The sequence below is a fragment of the Schistocerca gregaria genome, chromosome 3 (genome assembly GCF_023897955.1).
Source record: "Schistocerca gregaria isolate iqSchGreg1 chromosome 3, iqSchGreg1.2, whole genome shotgun sequence".
NCBI lineage: Eukaryota > Metazoa > Arthropoda > Insecta > Orthoptera > Acrididae > Schistocerca > Schistocerca gregaria.
This window is the reverse complement of record NC_064922.1, coordinates 779,499,343-779,523,371: the sequence shown is the minus strand read 5'-3', so window position 1 is coordinate 779,523,371 and position 24,029 is coordinate 779,499,343. Positions and strand designations below refer to the sequence as shown.

The 24,029-nt window shown below is 42.7% G+C and overlaps 1 protein-coding gene across 5 annotated transcripts in view; it reads right to left on the bottom strand.

The window, feature by feature from the left end:
• Positions 1-24,029, bottom strand: part of LOC126354176 (bestrophin-2-like) — a 441,938-nt gene that overhangs the window by 60,205 nt on the left and 357,704 nt on the right. For all 5 annotated transcript variants that reach the window (XM_050003615.1, XM_050003613.1, XM_050003614.1 and 2 more), the window contains one exon: positions 10,834-11,005. In XM_050003615.1, coding sequence (XP_049859572.1) covers positions 10,834-11,005 — 172 coding nt within the window. The remainder of the gene's footprint in view (positions 1-10,833; positions 11,006-24,029) is intronic.

Genomic DNA, 24,029 nt, shown 5'->3' with positions numbered 1-24,029 from the left:
TACTGACGCCATAAAAAAGAAATAAAACGCTGTCCTCCCTCAGCTTATTCTTTTAGTCCTTACGTAGGAATACGAAGGAAGCAGCAGAACTGTGGCTCAGCCTTCCCCTCGAACGAAGAGTCTCTGAATGTTCCCAATAACGATTCGCTACAACAGCATCTCCTTTTCCCCAAGATCCCCATTTACTTCCTAGAAGATTAAAACTATGTGCCTGACCCGGACCGGAACCTAGAACCTTGCCTTTCGCGGGCCGTGATCTTACCGACTTAGCTACCAGGGAAAATTAACTAATCGCGGATCGTAAGTCGTGCCTGGATAGCTCAGCTGTTATGAGCCTTACCCGCAATAGGCAAGGTGCCGAGTTGGACTCCCAGTGAGCATTGCAGTGTTTCCTAAGTTGGCGGTAATTACCTCCTGAGGGATAAAGTTACATTTTCGGAGGGTAAAAAACAATAGGCTTTAACTGTGCTCCTGTCGCGGAAACAAAATTAAAAATCATCATCATCTCGAAATACTATAAGAATGATTACAAAAGCTCTCAAATATTACTTTTTTCTCCTTCAAATAACAGCATTAACATATGGCCCAATGTGATAGAGGTTAAAGCTTCCTCACATAGTGTACTCATGACACACATGCTTTGTAGTCTGCATCCTGCATCTACGATAATCTCCTCGTCCAGGTCAGGCACACCAAGTTGTGACTCCACAGAACATTGCAGCAGTTGAAGCCATAGAGAAGAAAAACTGCCGAAAAATTGGCGAATGACACTGAATGACATTGTAGCATGTTTAAAGATTAGTCGTGGGTCAGCACACTACATTGTGCATGATGTGCTCCAGTTTCACAAAGTGCCTGCAAGATGGGTGCCACGGCAGCTGACTCCTGAAACGAGAGAACGACCTGTTGATGCTTGTGAAGAACTTCTTCGGCGCTTTGAACGAGAATGTGGTGGCTTCCTTGCAAGAATCGTTACTGGGGACGAAACCTAGGTTCATTTCCACTAACCGGAAAAAAAAAGACAGCGAAAAAGGAAGGCGCCATTCCTCATCACCAAAACCAAGGAAGTTTAGAATAGAACCATCAGCAGGGAAGGTTATGCTGACTCATTTGGTACGAAAAAGGCGTCATTTTGGAGCATTACATGCCTAAAGAAACCACTGTCACCAGTGCATCATACACAGATCTCCTAAAAAAAAACATCATCTGCGGCCTGCAATCAAATCAAAGCGACGTGGATTGCTGTCAGCAGGTGTCCTTTTGCAACATGACAATGCAGGGCTCACATTGCCCGTACAACAGTTGGAACAATCACGGAGCTCATTTTGAGTGTCTTCCTCTTCCACCATACATACTCACCAGACCTTGCCCCAAGTGATTTCCGTATGTTCGGACCACTCAAAGACGCAATGGGAGGAAAGAATTTCCGTTCTGATGAAGAGGCATGCCACCCGGTATATGAGTGGTTGCGCGGTCTACCAAGAGGTAGTTTGATGAGTGAAATGCTGCTTGTTCTGTACATCAAACGAGAACAACCAAATTTGGTCAGCAGTTACCTCGTCGAAAATAAAGGTCGTTGCCGCGATGCTGGCATACTACCGGGGATGATGCAGAGCGTCACATATTTCTGTTTAAGTTAAGGAACTTTGGTTCCGAAACTATTAGACAACGTTAAGAAGCCAAACGTATAGCGAGTTAACTCCGCCAATGGAATATCGGACCCTGCGAAACGTTGTTTTGTACACTGAAATAAAATGTTTCTCCTTGTGCGTAATTGCTAGCACTGAGTGGCGGCAAATCCGACCAATATGCAAGTGTATAAACTGAGGGGTGGGGACAGGATGTTCTACGTCAGGGCTCTGAAAGGAATCCAGTGAGTGCGAGTTCGCGAGAGGCCAATGATGTTTACGACACTCGACGCCCCACATATTGTCTACCATGCAACCACATTATTGGCTGCTAATGGCAACAGGGGACGGGACTGGGGGTACCCCATGGTGAGCGCAGCGTGAGGCTACGGAGCCCAGCTGAACTGCTAAGTCGACGAGTAACTCACAACAGTGCTACTGTGGTGTCAAACTACGCATAATACAACAGTTGCTGAAGATGATATTTCGCCAGAAAGGAACGAAACGAAACGAATTTCACAGAATGAGAAAGAAGTGGCAGGTTAAATATTAGCGCTTCCGCAAGATGAGTCGGTGGAATTGTGGTGTCATATACGCTCGAGATACTAAAAGATATCAGATAGATTATATAATGGTAAGACAGAGATTTAGGAATCAGGTTTTAAATTGTAGGACATTTCCGGGGGCAGATGTGGACTCTGACCACAATCTATTGGTTATGACCTGTAGGTTAAAACTGAAGAAACTGCAAAAAGGTGGGAATTTACGGACATGGGATCTGGATAAGCTGAAAGAACCAGAGGTTGTACAGAGTTTCAAGGAGAGCATAAGGGAACAATTGGCAGCAATGGGGGAAAGAAACACAGTTGAAGAAGAATGGGTAGCTCTGAGGGATGAAGTAGTGAAGGCAGCAGAGGATAAAGTAGGTAAAAAGACGAGGGTTGCTAGAAATCGTTGGGTAACAGAAGAAATATTGAATTTAATTGATGAAAGGAGAAAATATAAAAATGCAGTAAATGAAGCAGACAAAAAGGAATACAGACGTCTAAAAAATGAGATCGACAGGAAGTGCAAAATGGCTAAGCAGGGATGGCTAGAGGACAAATGTAAGGATGTAGAAGCTTATCTCACTAGGGGTAAGATAGATACTGCCTACAGGAAAATTAAAGAGACCTTTGGAGAGAAGAGAACCACGTGTATGAATATCAAGAGCTCAGATGGCAGCCCAGTTCTAAGCAAAGAAGGGAAGGCAGAAAGGTGGAAGGAGTATATAGAAGGTTTATACAAGGGCGATGTACTTGAGGACAATATTATGGAAATGGAAGAGGATGTAGATGAAGACGAAATGGGAGATACGATATTGCGTGAAGAGTTTGACAGAGCACTGATTAGAACTACTGATGGCCTTGGGAGAGCCAGTCATGACAAAACTCTACCAGCTGGTGAGCAAGATGTATGAGACAGGTGAAATACCCTCAGACTTCAAGAAGAATATAATAATTCCAATCCCAAAGAAAGCAGGTGCTGACAGATGTGAAAATTACCGAACTATCAGTTTAACAAGTCACAGCTGCAAAATACTAACGCGAATTCTTTACAGACGAATGGAAAAACTGGTAGATGCGGACCTCGGGGAGGATCAGTTTGGATTCCGTCGAAATGCTGGAACACGTGAGGCAATACTGACCTTACGACTTATCTTAGAAGAAAGATTAAGAAAAGGCAAACCTACGTTTCTAGCATTTGTAAACTTAGAGAAAGCTTTTGACAATGTTGACTGGAATACTCTCTTTCAAATTCTGAAGGTGGCAGGGGTAAAATACAGGGAGCGAAAGGCTATTTACAATTTGTACAGAAACCAGATGGCAGTCATAAGAGTCGAGGGGCATGAAAGGGAAGCAGTGGTTGGGAAAGGAGTGAGACAGGGTTGTAGCCTCTCCCCGATGTTATTCAATCTGTATATTGAGCAAGCAGTAAAGGCAACAAAAGAAAAATTTGGAGTAGGTATTAAACTTCATGGAGAAGAAATAAAAACTTTGAGGTTCGCCGATGACATTGTAATTCTGTCAGAGACGGCAAAGGACTTGGAAGAGCAGTTGAACGGAATGGACAGTGTCTTGAAAGGAGGATATAAGATGAACATCAACAAAAGCAAAACGAGGATAATGGAATGTAGTCAAATTAAATCGGGTGATGCTGAGGGAATTAGATTAGGAAATGAGACACTTAAAGTAGTATAGGAGTTTTGCTATTTAGGAAGTAAAATAACTGATGATGGTCGAAGTAGAGAGGATATAAAATGTAGACTGGATATGGCAAGGAAGGCGTTTCTGAAGAAGAGAAATTTGTTAACATCGAATATAGATTTATGTATCACGAAGTCGTTTATGAAAGTATTTGTTTGGAGTGTAGCCATGTATGGAAGTGAAACATGGACGATAAATAGTTTGGACAAGAAGAGAATAGAAGCTTTCGAAATGTGGTGCTACAGAAGAATGCTGAAGATTAGATGGGTAGAATCACGTAACTAACGAGGAGGTATTGAATAGGATTGGGGAGAAGAGAAGTTTGTGGCGCAACTTGACTAGAAGAAGGGATCGGTTGGTAGGACATGTTTTGAGGCATCAAGGGATCACAAATTTAGCATTGGAGGGCAGCGTGGAGGGTAAAAATCGTAGAGGGAGACCGAGAGATGAGTACACTAAGCAGATTCAGAAGGATGTAGGTTGCAGTAGGTACTGGGAGATGAAGCAGATTGCACAGGATAGAGTAGCATGGAGAGCTGCATCAAACCAGTCTCAGGACTGAAGACCACAACAACAACATACGCTCGAGTGTGGCGACAGTGTACACGAGTGGTAGAGTGATGACGATACGTGCTTAACAAGTGAAAGTGATATGTCGAGCTATGTAGTTCATCTCTTCTCAGACAGGGAACCTCAAATCCCCTCTCCAGTGAAACGCAGAAGACAATCGTGTCCAAGGAGTGGGTACTAAAGACGAAATATGATCGTATTGTGCGTAAGAAAAACTACGGATTTTCAGCGAAGACAAGGCGCACTTGTTACAAAAAAATGCTATTTGAAGAATGCTCGGTACAATTTACAGGATGTGCATGATAGTGACCTACTTTATGCATATCGAATTGCGTGCGACATAGATTATAGTGATTTCGAGGGAAACCGTAGCTGGTTGCATAACTTCGAACAGTGTTACAGAATTCGAAGACATAAGATAACGAAATTTCGATCAAAGCGTCAACTTGACGATGCACAGCAAACTGCGGAATAGGCCTGAAAGTATGTGAGTGAGATAAACTTATCACAACGTTCGGTAAGGAATTTGTTTTCAACTCCGACCATTTGGGATTTGAAACGGAAAGGCATATGAAAGAAACCATGGAAATTAGAGATACCAAGAGAGTTGTATCAGGATCAACTAACATCAATGTCATAACGCACCGGTACGCAATTATGCCGACTGGGTGGTAATTTTGAAGTTACGTACCTATTATGCTGTGAGAATTTCGAGGTGCTCTGCCCCCTGCGATCCTTTCTCGTGTGCGTGATCTTGCACGGACAATAGGGAATATTTACGTCACAGCAAGCAAGATTGGGAAAGGGAGCGTAAGAACTACAACTACAGTACGAGAACTGCTTTTGGCCAACAGCTGGTCAAAATAACTCGAGTCCCGGTATGCGTGTAAAAATAATGCTCATTATAGCAAACCATCCTTCCTGAAAAGAGTGTGACATTGCACTTCATATCACCCGGGACCACTACACAAATTTAGCCTCTGGAGGTTTGTTTTTTACGTGAACATAATGTCGCACTATCTGCAGCTACGCCTTAAAGGATAGCCAGTTTCACGATAAGCTCCACGACAGACTGTTTCTCATTCGGTTGCAGCCATCACAATCCATCGATTCTCATCACCTCGGTACACCAAGCTGATTCTATATGCATTCTTTAAGAGTGTATATCTAGCTGAACGTCCAGTACGGTTTGTAGCTCCCAAGGAGATCCCCTTCGATCTTGATGGTGCGAGCCTTTGTGACCACTGTGGCGCGCCATTATTCATTCGGTGTTCATGGTGTAAGTTAATGGTTTGTTTAGAACATTTCTTGGAAGAAGGTTTCTATCGCCTTCCTGATGCACATAGTGAGTCATTAGCAGCTAACATTTTTGCTGTCATAATTGTTAACACAACTGAACATTAAACTTGCGACTTCGCACACAAGATGTTCCTTGTGAGCAAAACCGTACCTGCATAGAAGCTGGATGACGCCGCTTTGAACTACTGCTATCAATTTAGCACCTTGTGGAATTTGTGTATGTAATAAGTAAAACTACTGCAAAAATTCAATATTTTTTATCTTAGCCAGCGGACCAACTGTAAACCAGAAATTTTCTCAAATTCGTTTGCAGCCTTTGGAATTGTTTCTGCATCAAATTCCCACATCTCAAACTGGTACAGTTAACGTTCACCACCATCCCTGAAATGTGTATTGTCATAGTCATGAAAAAATTCAGCGGTTGATCTGTTGGAATAAGAACTTTCCAGCATCCGTCGGTAGAATTTCAACCGCGCAGTCTATTGTTCCCGGGTTAGACGGTGTGGCATCCAGCAACTGCTAACTTCCCGACATTAAGATTCTCGCGGAAGAGCGTAGGTATGCTGTCGCAGCTAATCCTAGAAGACGCCGACTGTGCCAGCACGTGCAACGATCACTCAAACCATTATTGCAACACGGAACATTTTTTCTAGGCACATTTATTTTCACCCTTGAATTCGTTGAAACGGCAAAAGGCCCTCCCTGTTCGTGGAAGCAGAACTGGCAAAATATAATCGTTTTGTCCCACGTGGCAAAAGCAAAACATCGAAATGAAATGTTCCCAGTTAAGTTTGACTGCTTACGATTAAATACAGCTCTCAGATGTTTAAGCTCAAAATTTTCCAAACTTACTGAGAGGTATTGCTGGGCTGACTTGAATTGTAAGTGAATTTTCGCAGTAGAGACACGGTATCGATTAGTCTGGAGCAGAATGCACGCGTCACACGGTGCAGCTACTGCAGCGGCAGAAAGCGGAAGTCTCAAAGGTTCGACACCGAAGGCACAACTTGGTCCCATCGCCCCAACAGACGCGATGATTAACGTAAAGGAGTTGTTTCATATCCCAATCCAGCCTGTCAAATTGAGTTCTTCAAATGCTAACTCCCATACTTCCTTCGAAGAGGCCGCGATCCATTTCCTTTACTATCATTATCTAACTGAACTAGTTATATATTCATTCCCATGCCTGTCCATGTAAGTCTTTCTACCAAATCTTCAACTATGGTTTTCAGTATGAATATATGACGTGATGTGCGCTCAGCTATTCTCTCTTCGATTAATCATGGTCCCTATTAGGTTTTTTTCCCGTCTATTCGTTGCAGGATGTCTTCTTATCTCGTCTATAATTCCATCAGATTTTCAACAGTCTCCGGTAACACTGCGTGTCAAGAACTTCAAATCGTTTCATTTCTGGCACCAAATCATACGGCCGCGTTGGAAGCCCGTGGATTCCTAGAAAGGCCAATTTTACGCTCCTTTGCAATCTCGTTGTAGTTGGAGGATCTCTGTACATCACGCTTTATGCGATGTCGTTGAGCTTGGATTACGGTTTCCCGACGGTTTCGATATACGCACACAGGGCGCACAGTGTTCCACCCTTGACTGTCCTGAGTATCTACATCTACAGCTTTAAGTTTCCTCTGCAAACCACTGAAGTGCATGGCAAAGGGCCCTCCAATTTAACCACCCATTATACTTTCTTCGTGTGCCACTCGCATTTGAGTGCGAGAAGAATGACTGCTTGAATGCCTCGTAAGCACTGTAATTAGCCGAATATTGTGTTCGCAGTCCCTGCAAGAACGATCGGTAGGTGTTGCAATATTAAGTGAACGTACTACGATTGGAAACTTTGCAAATACGCGTTCACGAGTTAGATGATGATCGTCTTCAAGCGTGTGCCCGTTCAGCATTTTCAAAAACTCCGTGACGCTAACCCCAACTGGCACAAACTAAACTTTGACCACTCATGTTGCCCGTCGTTGTATATGACCAGTACCTCCTGCTGGTTCTATCAGGTTTGGGTCCCTTACGTTGAAAACATATTATACGAGGTGTCGCACTGAGTGTTTTGTAAGCAATCTCCTTTCTAGACCTATGCATCACTGAATTTCATTTTCCTACAAACTGTTGCAACCGAGTATTTTTATAAACTGACTAATGTCAGTGGTGATTTGTTGACATTTTAGGCGTAGGATACTAAGTTCCTGCGTTATGTGAAGTGCACTGTTTTACATTTCTGATCAATGAAAGCAAGTTGCCAATCTTTGCACCACTTTCAAGCTCTGCCTAAATTTTTGTCTAGCTTTATTCAGACAGCACTCCATAATAGAAAAATGCATCATCTGTAAAAAATCATCAGGTTACTACTAATACTATCTGCTAGATCATTAATACCCAACATTAACAATAACAACATTAAAATATCTCCCTTAGGCAGTTCTAAAAGTTTTCTTCTACATCGTCGATGACCCCCGTTGAAGATAACACGCTGCATCCTCTCTACTAACAAATGATCTATCTATTCACAAATTTCGTTTTATATCTCGTATTGTCATAATATCTACACTAATAATAAAACTGTAAAGCCGTCCTGTTTGACTGTTTGAATGAGCTAATCTCCAACACTACTCGACGAATTTTCATGGGGTTTTGCGCAGGTGACATGACTCTAGCTTCGGACCACAGGGGCTTTATTTCATAAAAAAAAAAAAAAAAAAAAAAAAACCAACACGGAAAGTAAAATATCTTAATTTCAAGTTCTATCTAAAATAGTCTGCTCAGTTTAGTATTTCGTGTATTTAATTGCGGCCTAGTACATCAAAGAAATGATAGGTGGCGCTGTTAGTTTCGTAGTACACCAAAGAACCAATTAAAGGCGCCATTAGTTTTTGTTAACTCCGTGACGGAAGTATTTTCTGAAGTTTACATCAGTGACAGAATTAAGCGATGCAGTCTTACTTTTGCGAATACAAACTAACATTGAATTTACTCGGCTAGAATATAGGGATTTACTGATTTCGCTCTGTTTATTAAGAACTTAACGACACCGCTTTGCTTCTTTCGAAAAGCATTTATTTATATTCTTTGGTAGAAGAAACGAATTTATTACGTTTGCGTTTGATTTGGCTGCCCAATCATTATATTATGATTTCGTTTTCTTTATGAATTAAAATGCCTAGGAAACTGTCGAGTCTTTCTAAACACACAAGGGCTAAAAGATTGAGGACAACGCGGTCTCAAGAATCCTATGAAGGTGAGGCGAGGTTTGCGGCGGCTCGAAAACATCATGCTTTAACTTATTCTTTGCTTTAACTTACTTTTTGGAAACTCCTTCAAAAGGGACGCACGACATAACTATAATCGAGAGCTTCATTAATTATAACGCTCCTCAGAACCCTTCAGCCACAGAGGCTTAAAGTTACTTCTCTCCAAGGTATCATACAAGCGGAAATTTTTACGGAAGTGGCACAGGCAAGCGAGCTTTTATAACCCGGATACTACTTATTCCTAACAATTCCCCATTTCGCTTTACACGTGCACAGTTCCCGGTGAGCTTTTGCTATGCCATGACCATAAACATGGCAAAAGCCCAGCCGCTGCGTGTTATGAGCGTGGAACTTAGTGAAACAAACAAACTCTTCATGTCCCCAATCATATTACGTCGAATTTTTTTTTATACAAAGATGCCTTATAGCTCAAAAATAAATTCCATGTGTGTGTCGTCTTGGGCATAGCTATAAGTTAAGTACCAGACAACGTTAATGTGGTACCGAGTCAAAAGCTTTTCGGAAATCAATAATTAATAAATGCATCGCTCTTGTTCCATGGCTTTCACGGTAACATGTGAAAGAAGTACCAGTCGGATTTGGTGTGACCTTTGGTTTCTGAACCTATGCTGGTCATCTGTATGATCACACATATTACGTGTCTACTTTTTGATTTAACACAATGCCAATGATAACATCAGATGGTTAGAACTAGGTATATACAATTACGAAGCATTATTAAGACAGCCAAAAGCGCGCTCGTGTGTGTGTGTGTGTGTGTGTGTGTGTGTGTGTGTGTGTGTGTGTGTGTGTGTGTGTGTGCGGGGGGGGGGGGGGGGGGCAGAAACAGTGCAGTTGTCGCAATGCGAAAACAGAGCGAATGGCGTGACGTCCAAACGGCGTGATCATTAGCTTTCGGGCCAAGGGTTGAAGCATTTCCAAAACACGCAAAATTTTTGAACTGTTCGCGTGCCGCCGTGGTTAAAGTATACCGTGTATGGCAAAGCGCTACTATCCAAAACCGGCACCGAGATAACAGTGGTGCACCTAGGGCAACAGATTAGATGGGTGAACGACGGCTGCAGAGATGTGTACGGGCGAATAGACGTGCGTCTGTTGAGCAACTAACCGCCGCAAGAAGCAAGGGGGGATATCAACGGTGTCTCCTCAATGACCGTTAAGCCAATTTGATAGCGAACACCTTGCGACCAGGAGGGAGTTTTATGGTCTGGGGAATCTTTTCGTGGCATGCCCTAGTTGACCTCGGCATTCTGGAAGGCACAGTAGATCAACACAAGTATCTATCTTTGGGACCATGTCCACCCTTACATGCATTTTGTTTCTCCTCGGCACGAAGCATCTATCATCAGGACAATGCAACGTGTCAACAGCTCTCAGTGTACGTGTGTGGTTCGTAGTACACCAGGATGAGTTTAACATACCTCCCTGACCACTACACTCCACAGACTTAAATCGAATCGAGATGTGTAACCACCTCACTCAAGCTGTTCGCGCCATGGATCCTCAAACGAGAAACCTGGCGTACTTGGCCACGGCAGTGAAGTAGGCATGGCTCCACATCGCTGTCGGTACCTCCCAGAAACTGAGGCTCTTCCTGTACGTCTCGCGCTGCAGATGATCACATAAATGTGACCGAACAGTGTATGTCATGGGCTACACGCTGCAGAATTATGCCCAAAAGAAGCCTATAATAATTAGATCAATAAAAGCCTTGGTGTAAACAGTCAGGACCCATAAATACCTGCCTAGAAGCACAGAATGAAGCAAATCTACAACGGCAACTTAATGATCTGGAACACTTACCTGCCCATGAATGTTGGAGCTTACGAAGACTGCGATGGGATCGGGCCATGGAATGCTGACGTACTGGTTCCACCAGCGTTGCATCACGATGCTCACATAGAACCCCAGCACGAACGACAGTGGAATCAGGTCGTTGAAAGTTTCGCAATACTGCGTTATGTTCTCGAAAATCCTGCAAAGTTAACAAAGTATGTTATGAACTGGAAACAATCGTAAAGTACACAGCCTATAATATATCGAATAAGTATGCTAAAACAAAGAACAGATGGATGGACTAGGCATAAAATAAAGTCGTGTTTCAGGGGGGTAACCAGGCAAAAGAAGGAAACGTCTTAAGGATTTGGCTTCACAAAAAAGCCAACAAATGAAGAGTTAGGAGTCAAGTCCTGGAAATACCGCTCATTCACTCTAAACATAAATCAGAATAATGTACATACCTTATAAATGGTTAGATTGGAGCTCCAGTGGCAAAATCCGGATGGCAGCCCATAGGTAAAGGATCAAAAATCTCTTAGCAACGTACATCACAAAGAGCACGATAAATGTGTAATAGAATTAAAGGACATTCTGCCATATACCATGAGATGCAAGTAAAACTTTTTAATTACAAAACTGGATTCGGGAATATGGCCCATCATGAGTACCATATACACTGATAAACCGAAACAATATGACCATTATCCAGAATGGCACTGGAAGTAGTAGGGAAAACTATGCATGGCCCCATGTTGCATTGCTGCCAAATTGATTCAAGACAGCAGATCCAAAATGGCGGCGAGAAATATGGCAATGTCACAATGACACCATGGTGGAAAGTTCAAAGTTTGGCAGGAAAATAGGGCAAAGGGACTACCTACACTATCCTGACCCCCTCCCCTCTCATCCCCCATAAAATGGCGGGAAGTTCAAATTTTGTTGGAAAAAAGGTCACTTAGGCTACTTACACTAACATAAGAAAATGGCGGGCAAATAGGTCACTTGGGTACCTCCAATAACCCAAGTCATCTGACCGCCACCTCTTCCCAGGAATTGGCGGAAAAAGAACTCAGCCTATGCTGGGCTGCTGGAGAGCATCGGCATGCAGTGTTTATTTAAACAATTTGAGGCAGTAGTTCTATTTCACCATGAGGTCTGGAGTCCAACTAACCTAGTACACAGTACTGCCACCAGAGGGGACTGTTGTCCCTTCTGTGATGTAATCCAATATGACAGTCTGGGGGGGGGGGGGGAATGGCGGGATAAGTACTCAGCCTGTGCTGGGCTCCTGGAGCGAGAAATAAGTGTACTTTACTTGTTTTGGAACAATTTATTTGGGGATGGATTTCACGTAGTTCATTTATTACACTGACACAAAACACTCACCCTGACATGTTTGGGGTCACACTACATAACCTACAGACAAGGCAAACTACTCGTACATTATCGAAAATGCAGTACACTGATGTACAGATACGCAAACAACTCTTATTTTACCGAAATAATGCATTTCACACCCTACTGAGACGCAAACTACTTGTAGATCGCCGAAATAATGCATGTAAAACGCTCTGGAGACAAGCTTGATAATTGTAAACTGTCGAAATAATGCAGTACACAGCCTACAGACCTGCAAACAACTCATAAATCACCGAAATAACTCACTACACGAAAAAACTCCTAAATTGTCAAAAAATAATGCATGTAGAAGGCTCTGCAAATACGCTCACAACGCGTGAACAGCCAAAAACAATGCAGTGCACGAACACTCACAGCACATAAACACTTTCGAACTATGGTCAACTGCAATGTATCAGACGCTCCGAGGTGTGCACACGCCAACGCTGCAGCAAGCCACCACCGGACAGACGAACGCACGGGTGCAAGCTATTGCTCTCAGGCTGCTACCGCATACAGCCAGTAGGTGAAAGACGTGTCTATTTTCGGTTATAAAGTTAAAATTCTCGGAGTGTTATACTGACATCACATGTTTATGTAAATAAGAGCCAAGTCACCCGCTGGACGCGCGTTTGTTTACTGTTGCTGGCGCAATGGTTCTCTACCTGCGGACCTAATCGCTGAACGACTCACCCTCGCAGATGCAGCTAAAAGTTTCTCAATGCTATACTGATGTCACCAGTCGTGCTATAGACATCTGTTGCAATGCTTCCCATAATAGCACAGGGCGCATTGATCTTAGCAGTCCTAACAGGACATGTGCGACACCTCTGGCCGCACAAATATTTACTATTACTGACGTCTACCTGCAAGTCCAATGTCAAGTGAGAGATGTCTGCATCGCGGCTCACCTGTGCGGTAGCAGCTAAAAGGTTCTCAACGTTATACTGATGACGCATGTCTCTGTAAATAAAAGTGAAGTCTATCTCTTGGAAATGATAAAGTCCCGCAGAAATAGTTAATGGTCACTTTTGTAGGAGCTTTCGTGATGTCTTAGCTCGTCTGTACATAAATTCTTGTCCTAACAGAAGCTGTTTACGAAAATAGCCCAGAATAACACAGATTGCATTCTTCCTGATGGTCCTAACGAGGCACCCCATCTGTCACGTGTTACCCTTCCTGGAAATTGCGACATCCTGCTTTCAACATACATCTCAGAAACGGTAAACATTCTCGCCATTATGTAGACGCTACTACGTCCCAGCACAAAGGATGTCTTGCGAATGAATGGAGCATTCTGATCGGCTCTTACTGAATTGATCCGCCAAATTACTGATGCTGCCAGTGTGGAAGAACAGCTCGCCTTTTTCTTGCTTTCTGCAGGCGAGACTTTCAGAACCAAAACTATTTTGTACAGATCGCCATATTGCACTGACAGTTAAACCCTGAAAATGTGACCTACAAATCATGAACTACCGAAAGCCACTTGCTCGTTTACGCTGCTCTACCACTGAGAACGGAAGCTTCAATATTAGAGCATGGAACCGATCTCCAACCCAGCAATCTCTATCATCCCGTACCGTGTTGATGTAATAAGCATACAATTCTTATCCTGTGCCATAGAAAATCGTCCCTTTTGCATCATTATATAGCTACCGACCGTCAGACACTTGTACATGTACTGTGAAGACAGGTAACATAAGCACATGCACCGTACATATACTCCTCGCAGCACTAGATATTTCCCGTGAGATCAGACTGTCATCCACCGCAGCCGATGGTCACAAGTCATCCGCTTCCAGCACGTGACCAGAGGGCACTCAGTGGACCAAAGTCACTCTCAGTACTGTTGTACAAAGTCGGGCTCATTTCCCCTCGGCACAAAGGTTCTACTATTCCTGGCCCCGACGTGCTTGCTTGCCTGCTTTCTACGCCCTTTCCAGACTCTGGCATTACAAGACCACATGTTTATTCACATGGTTTGCAACATTATAATACCATTTACAGGATATTTCTCGAACGAAGCACACAGCAATATCGCTCGAACAGTATAATTCTGAAGATATAGACTGGAAATTATTTCTCTAGAAACTCGAAACTTTAGCGAGGTGGAGCATGCTGTGAACCACAAAGTAACTAGATACTTATCCCGTCTGCGAAGACCTTTACATGAGAACTCGAGGAGGGAAAAAAATAGAGGAAACTGATATTTCCACTTGCGAATACCGATGTTGGTGATTTAACACATTCCAAATCATTCTTATAATTCACAAAGTCAACTAAGGTGTTTCTCATGTCTAGAGAGCCAGCAATCATGTCTTCCACCCGTCTTTCACCTGCTAGATGCACACACCACAATCGCTCGCTATTCCACAATTCGCTATTCGGTCGCTAGAGGACGACATGGTTAAGTCAGCTACGTTCCTGTATCCTAACAAGCCTCTCCATTCGGACAGCTCCTATCGTTAGACAGAAATATGAATCACTCCCGCCACAGGTCACCGGCGCTGCACACTAAGTAGGTATAGGCAGAATCATCCTAGAAAACTGGCTACATGTATATTTTATCACTGTACCAACAATTAAATATTACGATCACAGTCTCAACTGGACGACACTCAACAACGAGCGAAGTATCATAAATACACCCTGCGACGGCTGTGGCTCTGGAAACAGAAATATCTGTACCATTCTTATGACACTTGACATACTCTTCCCTTTGCTGTCACAATATTTCATGTCAAATCCATACCTTCCTTATGACTGGACATATGCTTTCACATGTCGGAACACACACACACACACACACACACACACACACACACACACACACACACACACACACACACACACACACATTGTAAGCCCGATGCACAAGGCGAACCTGTCATGCATCTGATACTACTACGTATAATACTTGGCCAATAACTGATTGACAGCGATGGTAAATAATACTGACAAAAAGTCAGTGATCGGTTGGACATGTCTCATAAGCTTTTCTTGCGAGTGGTACCACTGTGTCTTAGGAAGAGAGGCGTAATCGTCTTACCAACCACCATATGTTAAAAAACCACAATGGCAATGACCATGTTACTATCACAAGCACACTTGGTTCTACAGGGACACACAAGTACCCATGTTAAAAGCTATTCCAGCTTTATAAATCGAGGTATGGCATTACCACTGCATGAAGTGGTTTTTCCAGACAAATACTGTGACACTGAATATAGATGGTGATCGTTGGAGTGTACATTATCAGACCAACAGTGGGGTTACATGTAGCCGACAATGCAACATTGTGAAAAATTCGCTGAATTTAGAAAGTGATTTGGCCAAGATACGTGGTACGAAACCGCCCCCTTGCCACTGCTAGACAGTATTTGTAACGTATTGTGTCTGGATGCCATGTCAGAGGTTCTGCGATATATCCACTGGGTTATATGCAAAGGTTGATTGAGAAGGATCACAAACAGTAGATGGTGTGCTGATTGAGGCCGTAAGAAATGTACACTAGCTTTTCAGATCTCTAGTGTTACATTCTCCGGTAGAAATACTGAGCAGAAGTCAGAGAGCTGTATCTAGCACCTTCTGCAACCCGTATAACAGTGACCTGAGTTAGTGTGACAATGCCGTGTTTTGACCATTTGTTGGAAATAGGAACATATTGTCGTAGCTCCGCAACAGTGTACGATGTGTATGGTCAGCACCAAACGAAGCCTCCTCCTGCAACACGAGGTAATATAAAAGGCAGTATGGGAATGGGTGGGGAGGGGGGGGGGGGAGGGGATTTTGCTACTGCATTGTGGTTCGTCCCCAAACTACATAAAAGTGGCCCATTCATCTTCTATCATCCCAACATGCTATCTTCGTTATTCTGTACCATCCAACAGAGAAAAATTACGAACTATAAAACCTCCACTAACTTCATCCGATAGAGAACTCAATAAGATTTTTACTGCATTTCTCCCCTCCTATATATCAAAAACAAATACCGTCTGCATGCCGGCATCGAGCACATGTGACGATCCTATTAAATACACAGCTATTGATCCAGTGCATGGACCAGTCTAAAGTTACATCGCCTGTACTGTAAGAGTGTAAGAGGATAACTGTACCCCAAAAACTATGCTATAAGGCGAAGAGACCCTCCCCGAGACCCTGTGCCACTGTGACAGCATTGTTTGAAACATTTTTTTTCTGCTGTAACATGCTTTGTACACTGCCATACATTTTGTTTCTTCCACCACAACTTTGAGGTCTGTGTCTGGTACTAAACCGACATTAACACGTTCTGATCCATTGTTTCTCACAGAAAACTAGATGTTGCTTGGTATAAGTCATATTGTTACTGTTGCTATCATAACACACCACATACACTGAAATAAAAAGACAGTCACGACATAAGGAAACTGGAAGAGTATGGCGGCGATGTGAGGAGTTCCCAAACTGCTGTCCGAAGGTGAGTAATGACCTCTACATTTAAACTCATCTGTCACAGTGATTGAATAGCTGATGGCTCTGTGTTCGGTTTCTACTGATTCCTCACATTGCAGTCATGTGCGCAACCAATGTTTCAGTGCTAGCCATCCCCAGAAGGTGCTACCCCCTCTACCAAAACAATTTCTCCCATTGAAAAAAGCGATATCAGTCATCACTATGCGGTAATCAACAGCGTACAAGTGGACGGATGGGATGGAAAAAGACACCGACTATGTACTCTAATAATAAGCATCACAGTTGATAGTGCAAATAATTTTAGCAATTTTACAGTAATTTCAAATCCGAGCAATGGTGTGACACCATGTTTCCCTTCTCTACTTCATCAAAGTATACCACCAGACAGCACTCTACATATTTCTAGCACCTCGAGAATATTGCGTAATTTACGATCTCTCTCTGTGTGAATGGGAGTCACAGAACATTCTCGCAGTCTTAGAATAAAATTAGAAATTGAAAGACCTCCTCGCACTGTTTTTGTAAACTGATGCGTCCTGACAGATCACGAGGAAAAAAAAAAATGATTAAATTACGTGCAACGACTTCTCCCCCCCCTCTCTCTCTCTCTTTCTCTCTCTCTAATGCATCATCAGTCTACCATTAAATCGTACCTTGTTACAACTCCACCTTAACCGACTACCTCATCCCCTCTACTTCATCCTTTAATGTAGATCCATGTAAGTTCAGAAGCAGATGGTTCTCTGTTTTTCCAGGAAAGCATCAAAGACATCAGTCAACTCATGTGTATTACTATTATCGCAATAGACGTACAATAGAATGATGCCTTGACAAAAAAATGACAGTTTCCGTGGTTCCCGATGCCTTCATATCAATGTTTTCTTCTATTCGTCTTGCTGTCACATACTCTTTCCCAAGTACAAGAATTATCTGCACCAACAAGAAGACACGCAAGTGCATACTCAATTTCCCCCACATTTCGGTGCATTTTCTCTCAAATTATACGTATTTTCCGCAATTCTATCGATTTTTTTATGTCACCACTATCCATGTGATCATGACATGACGTCTCTTCCCATGCTCTAAAATTGCTTGAAACTGTAGTAAAGCTACCAACGCCTAGTGCAAATGCACTGATTGGGAGGTGTGGTATAGCACTGTACTCGATTGCATCCAGTTGCCTACACCCCATATATTCCACATCTGCAATGCATTTGCTCTGTTTTCTGCATGTCTGTGTATATGCATAGTGTCACGGATGGCTCCCAGGACCTGCAGTAGACCCAAGTTAGTGAGTGTGGTTCTGCAGTGCATTATACCTGGAGAGATGTTGAGATGCCGATCCATAGTATGTCACATGCGGGATAGGGTTTGAAGTGGATCCGCCACGCATATTGATAGACATACATAAAACACTTCATCTAAAGATAAACAATTTCATAGTGTTAGAACAATATTTTTACGAGGGGCGTCCAATAAGTAATGAAACACTTTTCCAGATAGCAGGTTCGTTTTATTCGGATTATAATGCACCATATCATTCCCCACTCTTTCAGTTACGAAACCCTACTTTTCGAGAAAATCTCCGTTCAATGTGATGGCCTTGCAGCACCTTTCGGTGAAGGCCTGTATGCTCGCATGATACACTTTACTGGTGGACGCCAGAGCCAACGTCTTGCTGCATCAGTAACCTTCCATCGTCGATGTACTGCTTCCCGCAGAGTGCATCCTTCATTGGACCAAACAGATGGAAGTCAAGGTGCGAGATCCGGGCTGTAGGTCCACACCTATGATTACCCCAATTGGTGAACGGGTGTGTCAGCACTACCAACAGAGACGACTAGTTGAGCACATCGAATGAAAATGTCTGCACGTTCCAACATTGGATTCACGGCTGTCTACGGCCGGTCAGCAAATGGGAGATTGGACAGCTTGTTGCAATCACTACAGAATAATTACAGACGCCTCGCCCAAAAACTTGCCGTACTTTTGGTCATTGCTAGGTCGCCATATACAATCTGCAAACTCCTATGAATATCACCACCACCACCACCACCACCACCCCAATGCCCATACCAAATAGGTTAGGATTTTTAGTATGTTGTTCAAGATATTCCTTTGTATCAGTGTGCAAAAATTTGCGACGACACAATTTTTTCTTTCTAATTTTCCTTCAGTGAATGGACAACTGGTACCTCGAAGAGAAGTGGTACTGGCAGTAAGGATGTTTACAATCCAAAGTTTCACCAGTCGCATGAAATCCTACAAAGCTACCTTCCGGACTGGTCCGATTTTTTCACACTTACATGATTTGAAGGTTAGTTTCTAAAGCAGCAAGACACAGTTCTCAACAAGACGCAAGAAAAACGCATTTGAAAATTAGAATATAACGGAACGCTGTTAAGTACAAAACATTGGTTGAGCATTATAGAATTCGTCGATAGCCGAGAGCTAGTAGCACACTAATACTTTTTAAAGTTTCATATGAAAATGCAAGTATTCACATTAAAATAAAATTGCTCACAAAAAGGCGAAACATTAACCAGAATATTAAATACTTTTTCTTTTCTAGCGTCACGAGAGTATTATTGACGAATACAACTTTTTCCATTTACCAAAAGGCGATTTCGCATGACTGTATCAAATTTTGATTTGATATTTATATGACCAACAACAAAAAAAGACTATTTTCATTAATAATTATGGTTCCAAATGTGTTAATTATTGTTTCCATTTGTTAATAAATACGTAATTTTAAAAAGTAAGCAACATTGTTACTACCTAGATTTAAACCAGTAACTTTATATAATTATAAACCAATTAGGCAACGGGCTGAGCTAGCAACGAATATAATTCATTGTCACGTAGGATTTTTTTAATTGGGTAGAACTACTTTAGGATACTAATGTCCAGGCACTCATCTCCAAATGCTGTAGTTAGTATGAACAAACTCTGAGGGGAGGGGGGGGGGGGGGGCATAACGTTAAGTTGAAACTGTTGCAGTAACACGTACATTCTCGGAAAAAGTAATTGTTTTTCTCATCACTGTGGCCTTCCTTTCTAATTTGTTGCATAATGAATGTCTTAATTCTTACTCAGTTTCTAAACGAGTGTTTGTCTCCAAAAGAAATTATTTTCAAAGAAATGTCAAGCCCCCCCTCCTCTCTCCCGCCTGCTGATCCACTGTTTCATCCAACATGACCGTTTACTTCTTTTCCTATAGTACACTGCCACGGCATACACTATGTGATCAAAAGTACCCGGACACCTTGTTGAAAATGACTAACAAGTTCGTGGCGTCCTCCATCGGTAATGCTGGAATTCAGTAAGGTGTTGGCCCACCCTTAGCCTTTACGACAGCTTCCACTCTCGCAAGAATACGTTCAATCAGGTGCTGGAAGGTTTTTTGTGGAATGGCGGCCCATTCTTCACGTTGCGATGCACTGAGGAGAGGTATCGGGTCGGTCGGTGAGACCTGGCACGAAGTCGGCGTTCCGAAACATCCCAAAAGTGTTCTATAGGATTCAGGTCAGGAGTCTGTGCACATCAATCCATTATAGGGATGTTATTGTAGTGTAATCATTCCACCACAGGCCGTGCATTATGAACAGTTGCTCGATCGTGTTGGAAGATGCAATCGCCATCCCCGAATTGCTCCGCAACGGTGAGAAGCAAGAAGGTTCTTAAAACATCAATGTAGGCCTGTGCTGTGATAGTGCCACGCAAAACAATAAGGAGGGCAATCCCCCTCCATGAAAAAAAACGAACACACTATAATACTGCCGCCTCCGAATTTTGCAATTGACGCTACACACGCTGGCAGATGACTTTCACCGGGCATTCGCCACACCTACACCCTGCCATCGGATCGACACATTGTGTACCGTAATTCGTCACTCCACACAAAGTTTTTCCACTGTTCAATCGCCCAATGTTTACGCTCCTCACACCAAGCGAGGCGTCGTTTGGCATTTACCGGCGTGATGTGTGGCTTATGAGCAGCCGCTCGACCATGAAATACCCGTTTTCTCACCTCTTGCCTAACGGTCCTAGTACTTGCAGTGGATTCTGATGCACTTTGGAATTCCTGTGTGATGGTCTGGATAGATATCTGCCTATTACACATTACGACCCTCTTCAACTGTCGCCCGTCTGTCAGTCAACAGAAGAGATCGGCCTGTACGCTTTTGTTATTGTACGTGTCCCTTCACGGTTCCACTTCACTATCACATCGGAAACAGTTGACCTAGGGATGTTTAGGAGTGTGTAAATATCGCGTACCACGTATGGCAAGTGACATCCAATCACCTGACAACGGTCGAAGTCCGTGAGTTCCGCGGAGCGCCCATTCTGCTCTCTCACGATGTATAATCACTACTGAGGTCGCTGATAAGGAGTACCTGGCAGCACAATGCACCTGATATGAAAAACTTATGTTTCTGGGGGTGTCCGGATACTTTTGATCACATAGTGTATATCGTGCAGCAACCTCAGAGAAAGCAAGAATTGCCGATTTCCTTTTAGCACTTGACGCCATTATAGCTCGTTCTCTTGCGAGTGCAGTGTTGACATGGCGATGTCGCTTTGTGGCTCGTCTACCCACACGCGACTGTCTCCGTTCGCTACACGCGCTTTGTTACATCCGATACCAACTTATTTTCAAGAACGTGCACTGCGAAGGAAGTAGGACCCACAACTTGAAAATATCTTTTAGCAAACACTTAGGAATACCTACACACTTTCAGTGAAGTCTGCTAACAAAGGGGCCAAGGCACTTTGTGACAACCGCCGAAGTTTTTTTATAAAACACAAATTTCGTTAGTTGACTTCCACTCACAAACACTTTTAAAAATAGGTATTGATGTTGATGTTTAAGTAGTGTCCTGTATCTGAAAATACTCGATATGATATTCATTGTGAAAAGTCTCTTCTACACCTGAGATTTATATTTTTGGTTTAAGTTCTACTGGAAAATTTACAAAATTAATGGAATAAAGTAGAAGACGTCATTAAAAAACTTTTTTTTTTCAAAATTTTAAAAGATGAAGCATCTGAGTAGATCACAATATTTTCAAAAGGTGTTCAAAGTACCCTCCCCCTCCTCCTCCTCCTCTCCCCCCCTCGTATTGCGGAGGTTAAGGTACGTAATGTGCACATAAGGATACGATTCGATCTTTGAAGATGTGTTGAAATGAGGCAAATCGCCGCACACCGAATCAAGGCGATATTGCAGTTGCAAAAAAGGTCGTACGCACTGGCAATTGATAATCACTGATTTACAAGTGTAGATTTAACGCAGGTTCTCGGTTTTCTCATCCATATATACCCTTGTTATTCTCTTACATCTTCACCTCCGCCCAACTGTAATTCAGAGCATTTCGACTTTATTGATCGGGCCGGGCCAGTTTCTGCGGTGTGTTTAGACAGTGTTGAGTACACCGATTATCTCTCACTCCCTCCTCTACTCCGTACCCAAGCAAAAGAGTGGTCGACAGACGACTTCCCGAATTTGAAAACAAGAGCATCATGACTTTCGGGCAATATGCGTCTTCGGCGGAAAATATAGTCCGTACTTCTACCATCGTCGTCTGCCTTCTGACACTAGTAAAGTGTCCACATTACTAACATTACTACAAGAATAAAACAGAAAAAAAGATGAAAATATAGGAAGTGCATTGACCAGCCTTTAATGTATCGCCCTCCCGCCCCACACACTTTTGGATCGGTGATAAACAGCTTTCCAACAATTTCTCATTACTGGAACCAATGTCCAGTCTGCAGCAGAGCGTACGCTAATTTGAAAGTTGCTGATAGATTGAAACTGTGCTAGACCGCGACTCGAATATGAGACCTTTGGCTTTCACAGCAGGTACTCTACTGATTAAGTCCCGGTCCGGCATATAGTGTTAACCCGCTATAAAGTTTCAGTTTCTTGTTCCTTTGAGCTCTAAACGTAAAGGTCAAATACATTTAAGTAAAAAAAAAAAAAAAAGTTCAAATGGCTCTAAGCATTACGGGACTCAACACCTGGGGTCATCAGTCCCTTAGAACTACTTAAACCTAACTAACCTAAGGACACCACACACATCCATGCCCGAGGCAAGATTCGAACCTGCGACCGTAGCAGCAGCGCGGTTCCGGACTGAAGCGCCTAGAACCGCTCGGCCACACCGGCCGGCTGAAAGTACTCACTGTATTGATTCTATCGTACATTTTCCTTATTAAGCGGACCAGTCAGTGTGGACAGTACTACTTAATGATGATGCAGTTGCAAACGGAAAAACTTCACTTGTAAGCGAATTTCTTACCGACAATATGCACTTGGTGTAACAAACGGTAGCCAGCTTCAAATATGGATGAATGCAAAATACTGCGCTTGATAGGCAAACGTGTAAACAGTAAGTTCCTGCTGAACTCATTTTTAAATCTACATCTACATCGATACTCCGCAATCCATCTTAGGGGGCGTGGTGGAAGGTACCCCGTACGACTATTAGTCATTCTTTCCTATTCCACTCGAAACAGGAAAACGAGGAAAAAACGAGTGTCTCCTTGCCTCCGTATGAGACCTAATTTCTCGTACAAAATGTGATCAAAAGTACCCGGACACCTGACTGACACATCCTCTTCCACAAAACCGAGACAAATGCATATTATCAATTAAATAACGAGTGCTGTCGATGAAATAAATAATACAAATATATTCTCCATAGTTTTAATGCGGAATGCTTTACAACACTTTGACAATGTTGAAATACCTTGACTTTATCATGAAAGTACTACTAGCTTAATAAAACCTAAATTGTAAAGGACATTAACGTACAGAATTCATAAAAATAATTTTAAAATTTGTGTGTGTGACTTCCGAGGAAGGACAACTTATTATTTCACCAATGCTTTGTTCTATTTCTTATTTAATAAATAAAATACAAAGAAACTCACTCGCAGAGTTAACTTTCACTTCGACCTCGTTCCAATTAAGGAAATTATCTGGTGTATTCATCTTTAGCTGTTGTCTTCAGTTTTGCTGTCATGAGCTTAAGCATGGTGTTTCAAATTCTTATTACCAACCACTTACCTGAAAATCAGCCTGAATTTAATGAATTCCTACAGACTCTTCTTCTGAAAACTTAGAAAGCCGAAGGTGATTATTTCCAGTATTCCATCTGAAAAGGAGGCGGTAACACTGAAAGCGAAAGCACGTAGAAAGGGGCTATAACTCGACAGTTTACTTGCTTCCTCGATAAGGTAAAATGCAATCCATAATTTAGGAGTCTGGACCACTCAAATTAATCAAAGTTTTACAGGATCGAGCGGGCGTTTCTATTGTACCTCCGTGATGTGATTCTGTAAATCAGAGACTTTTC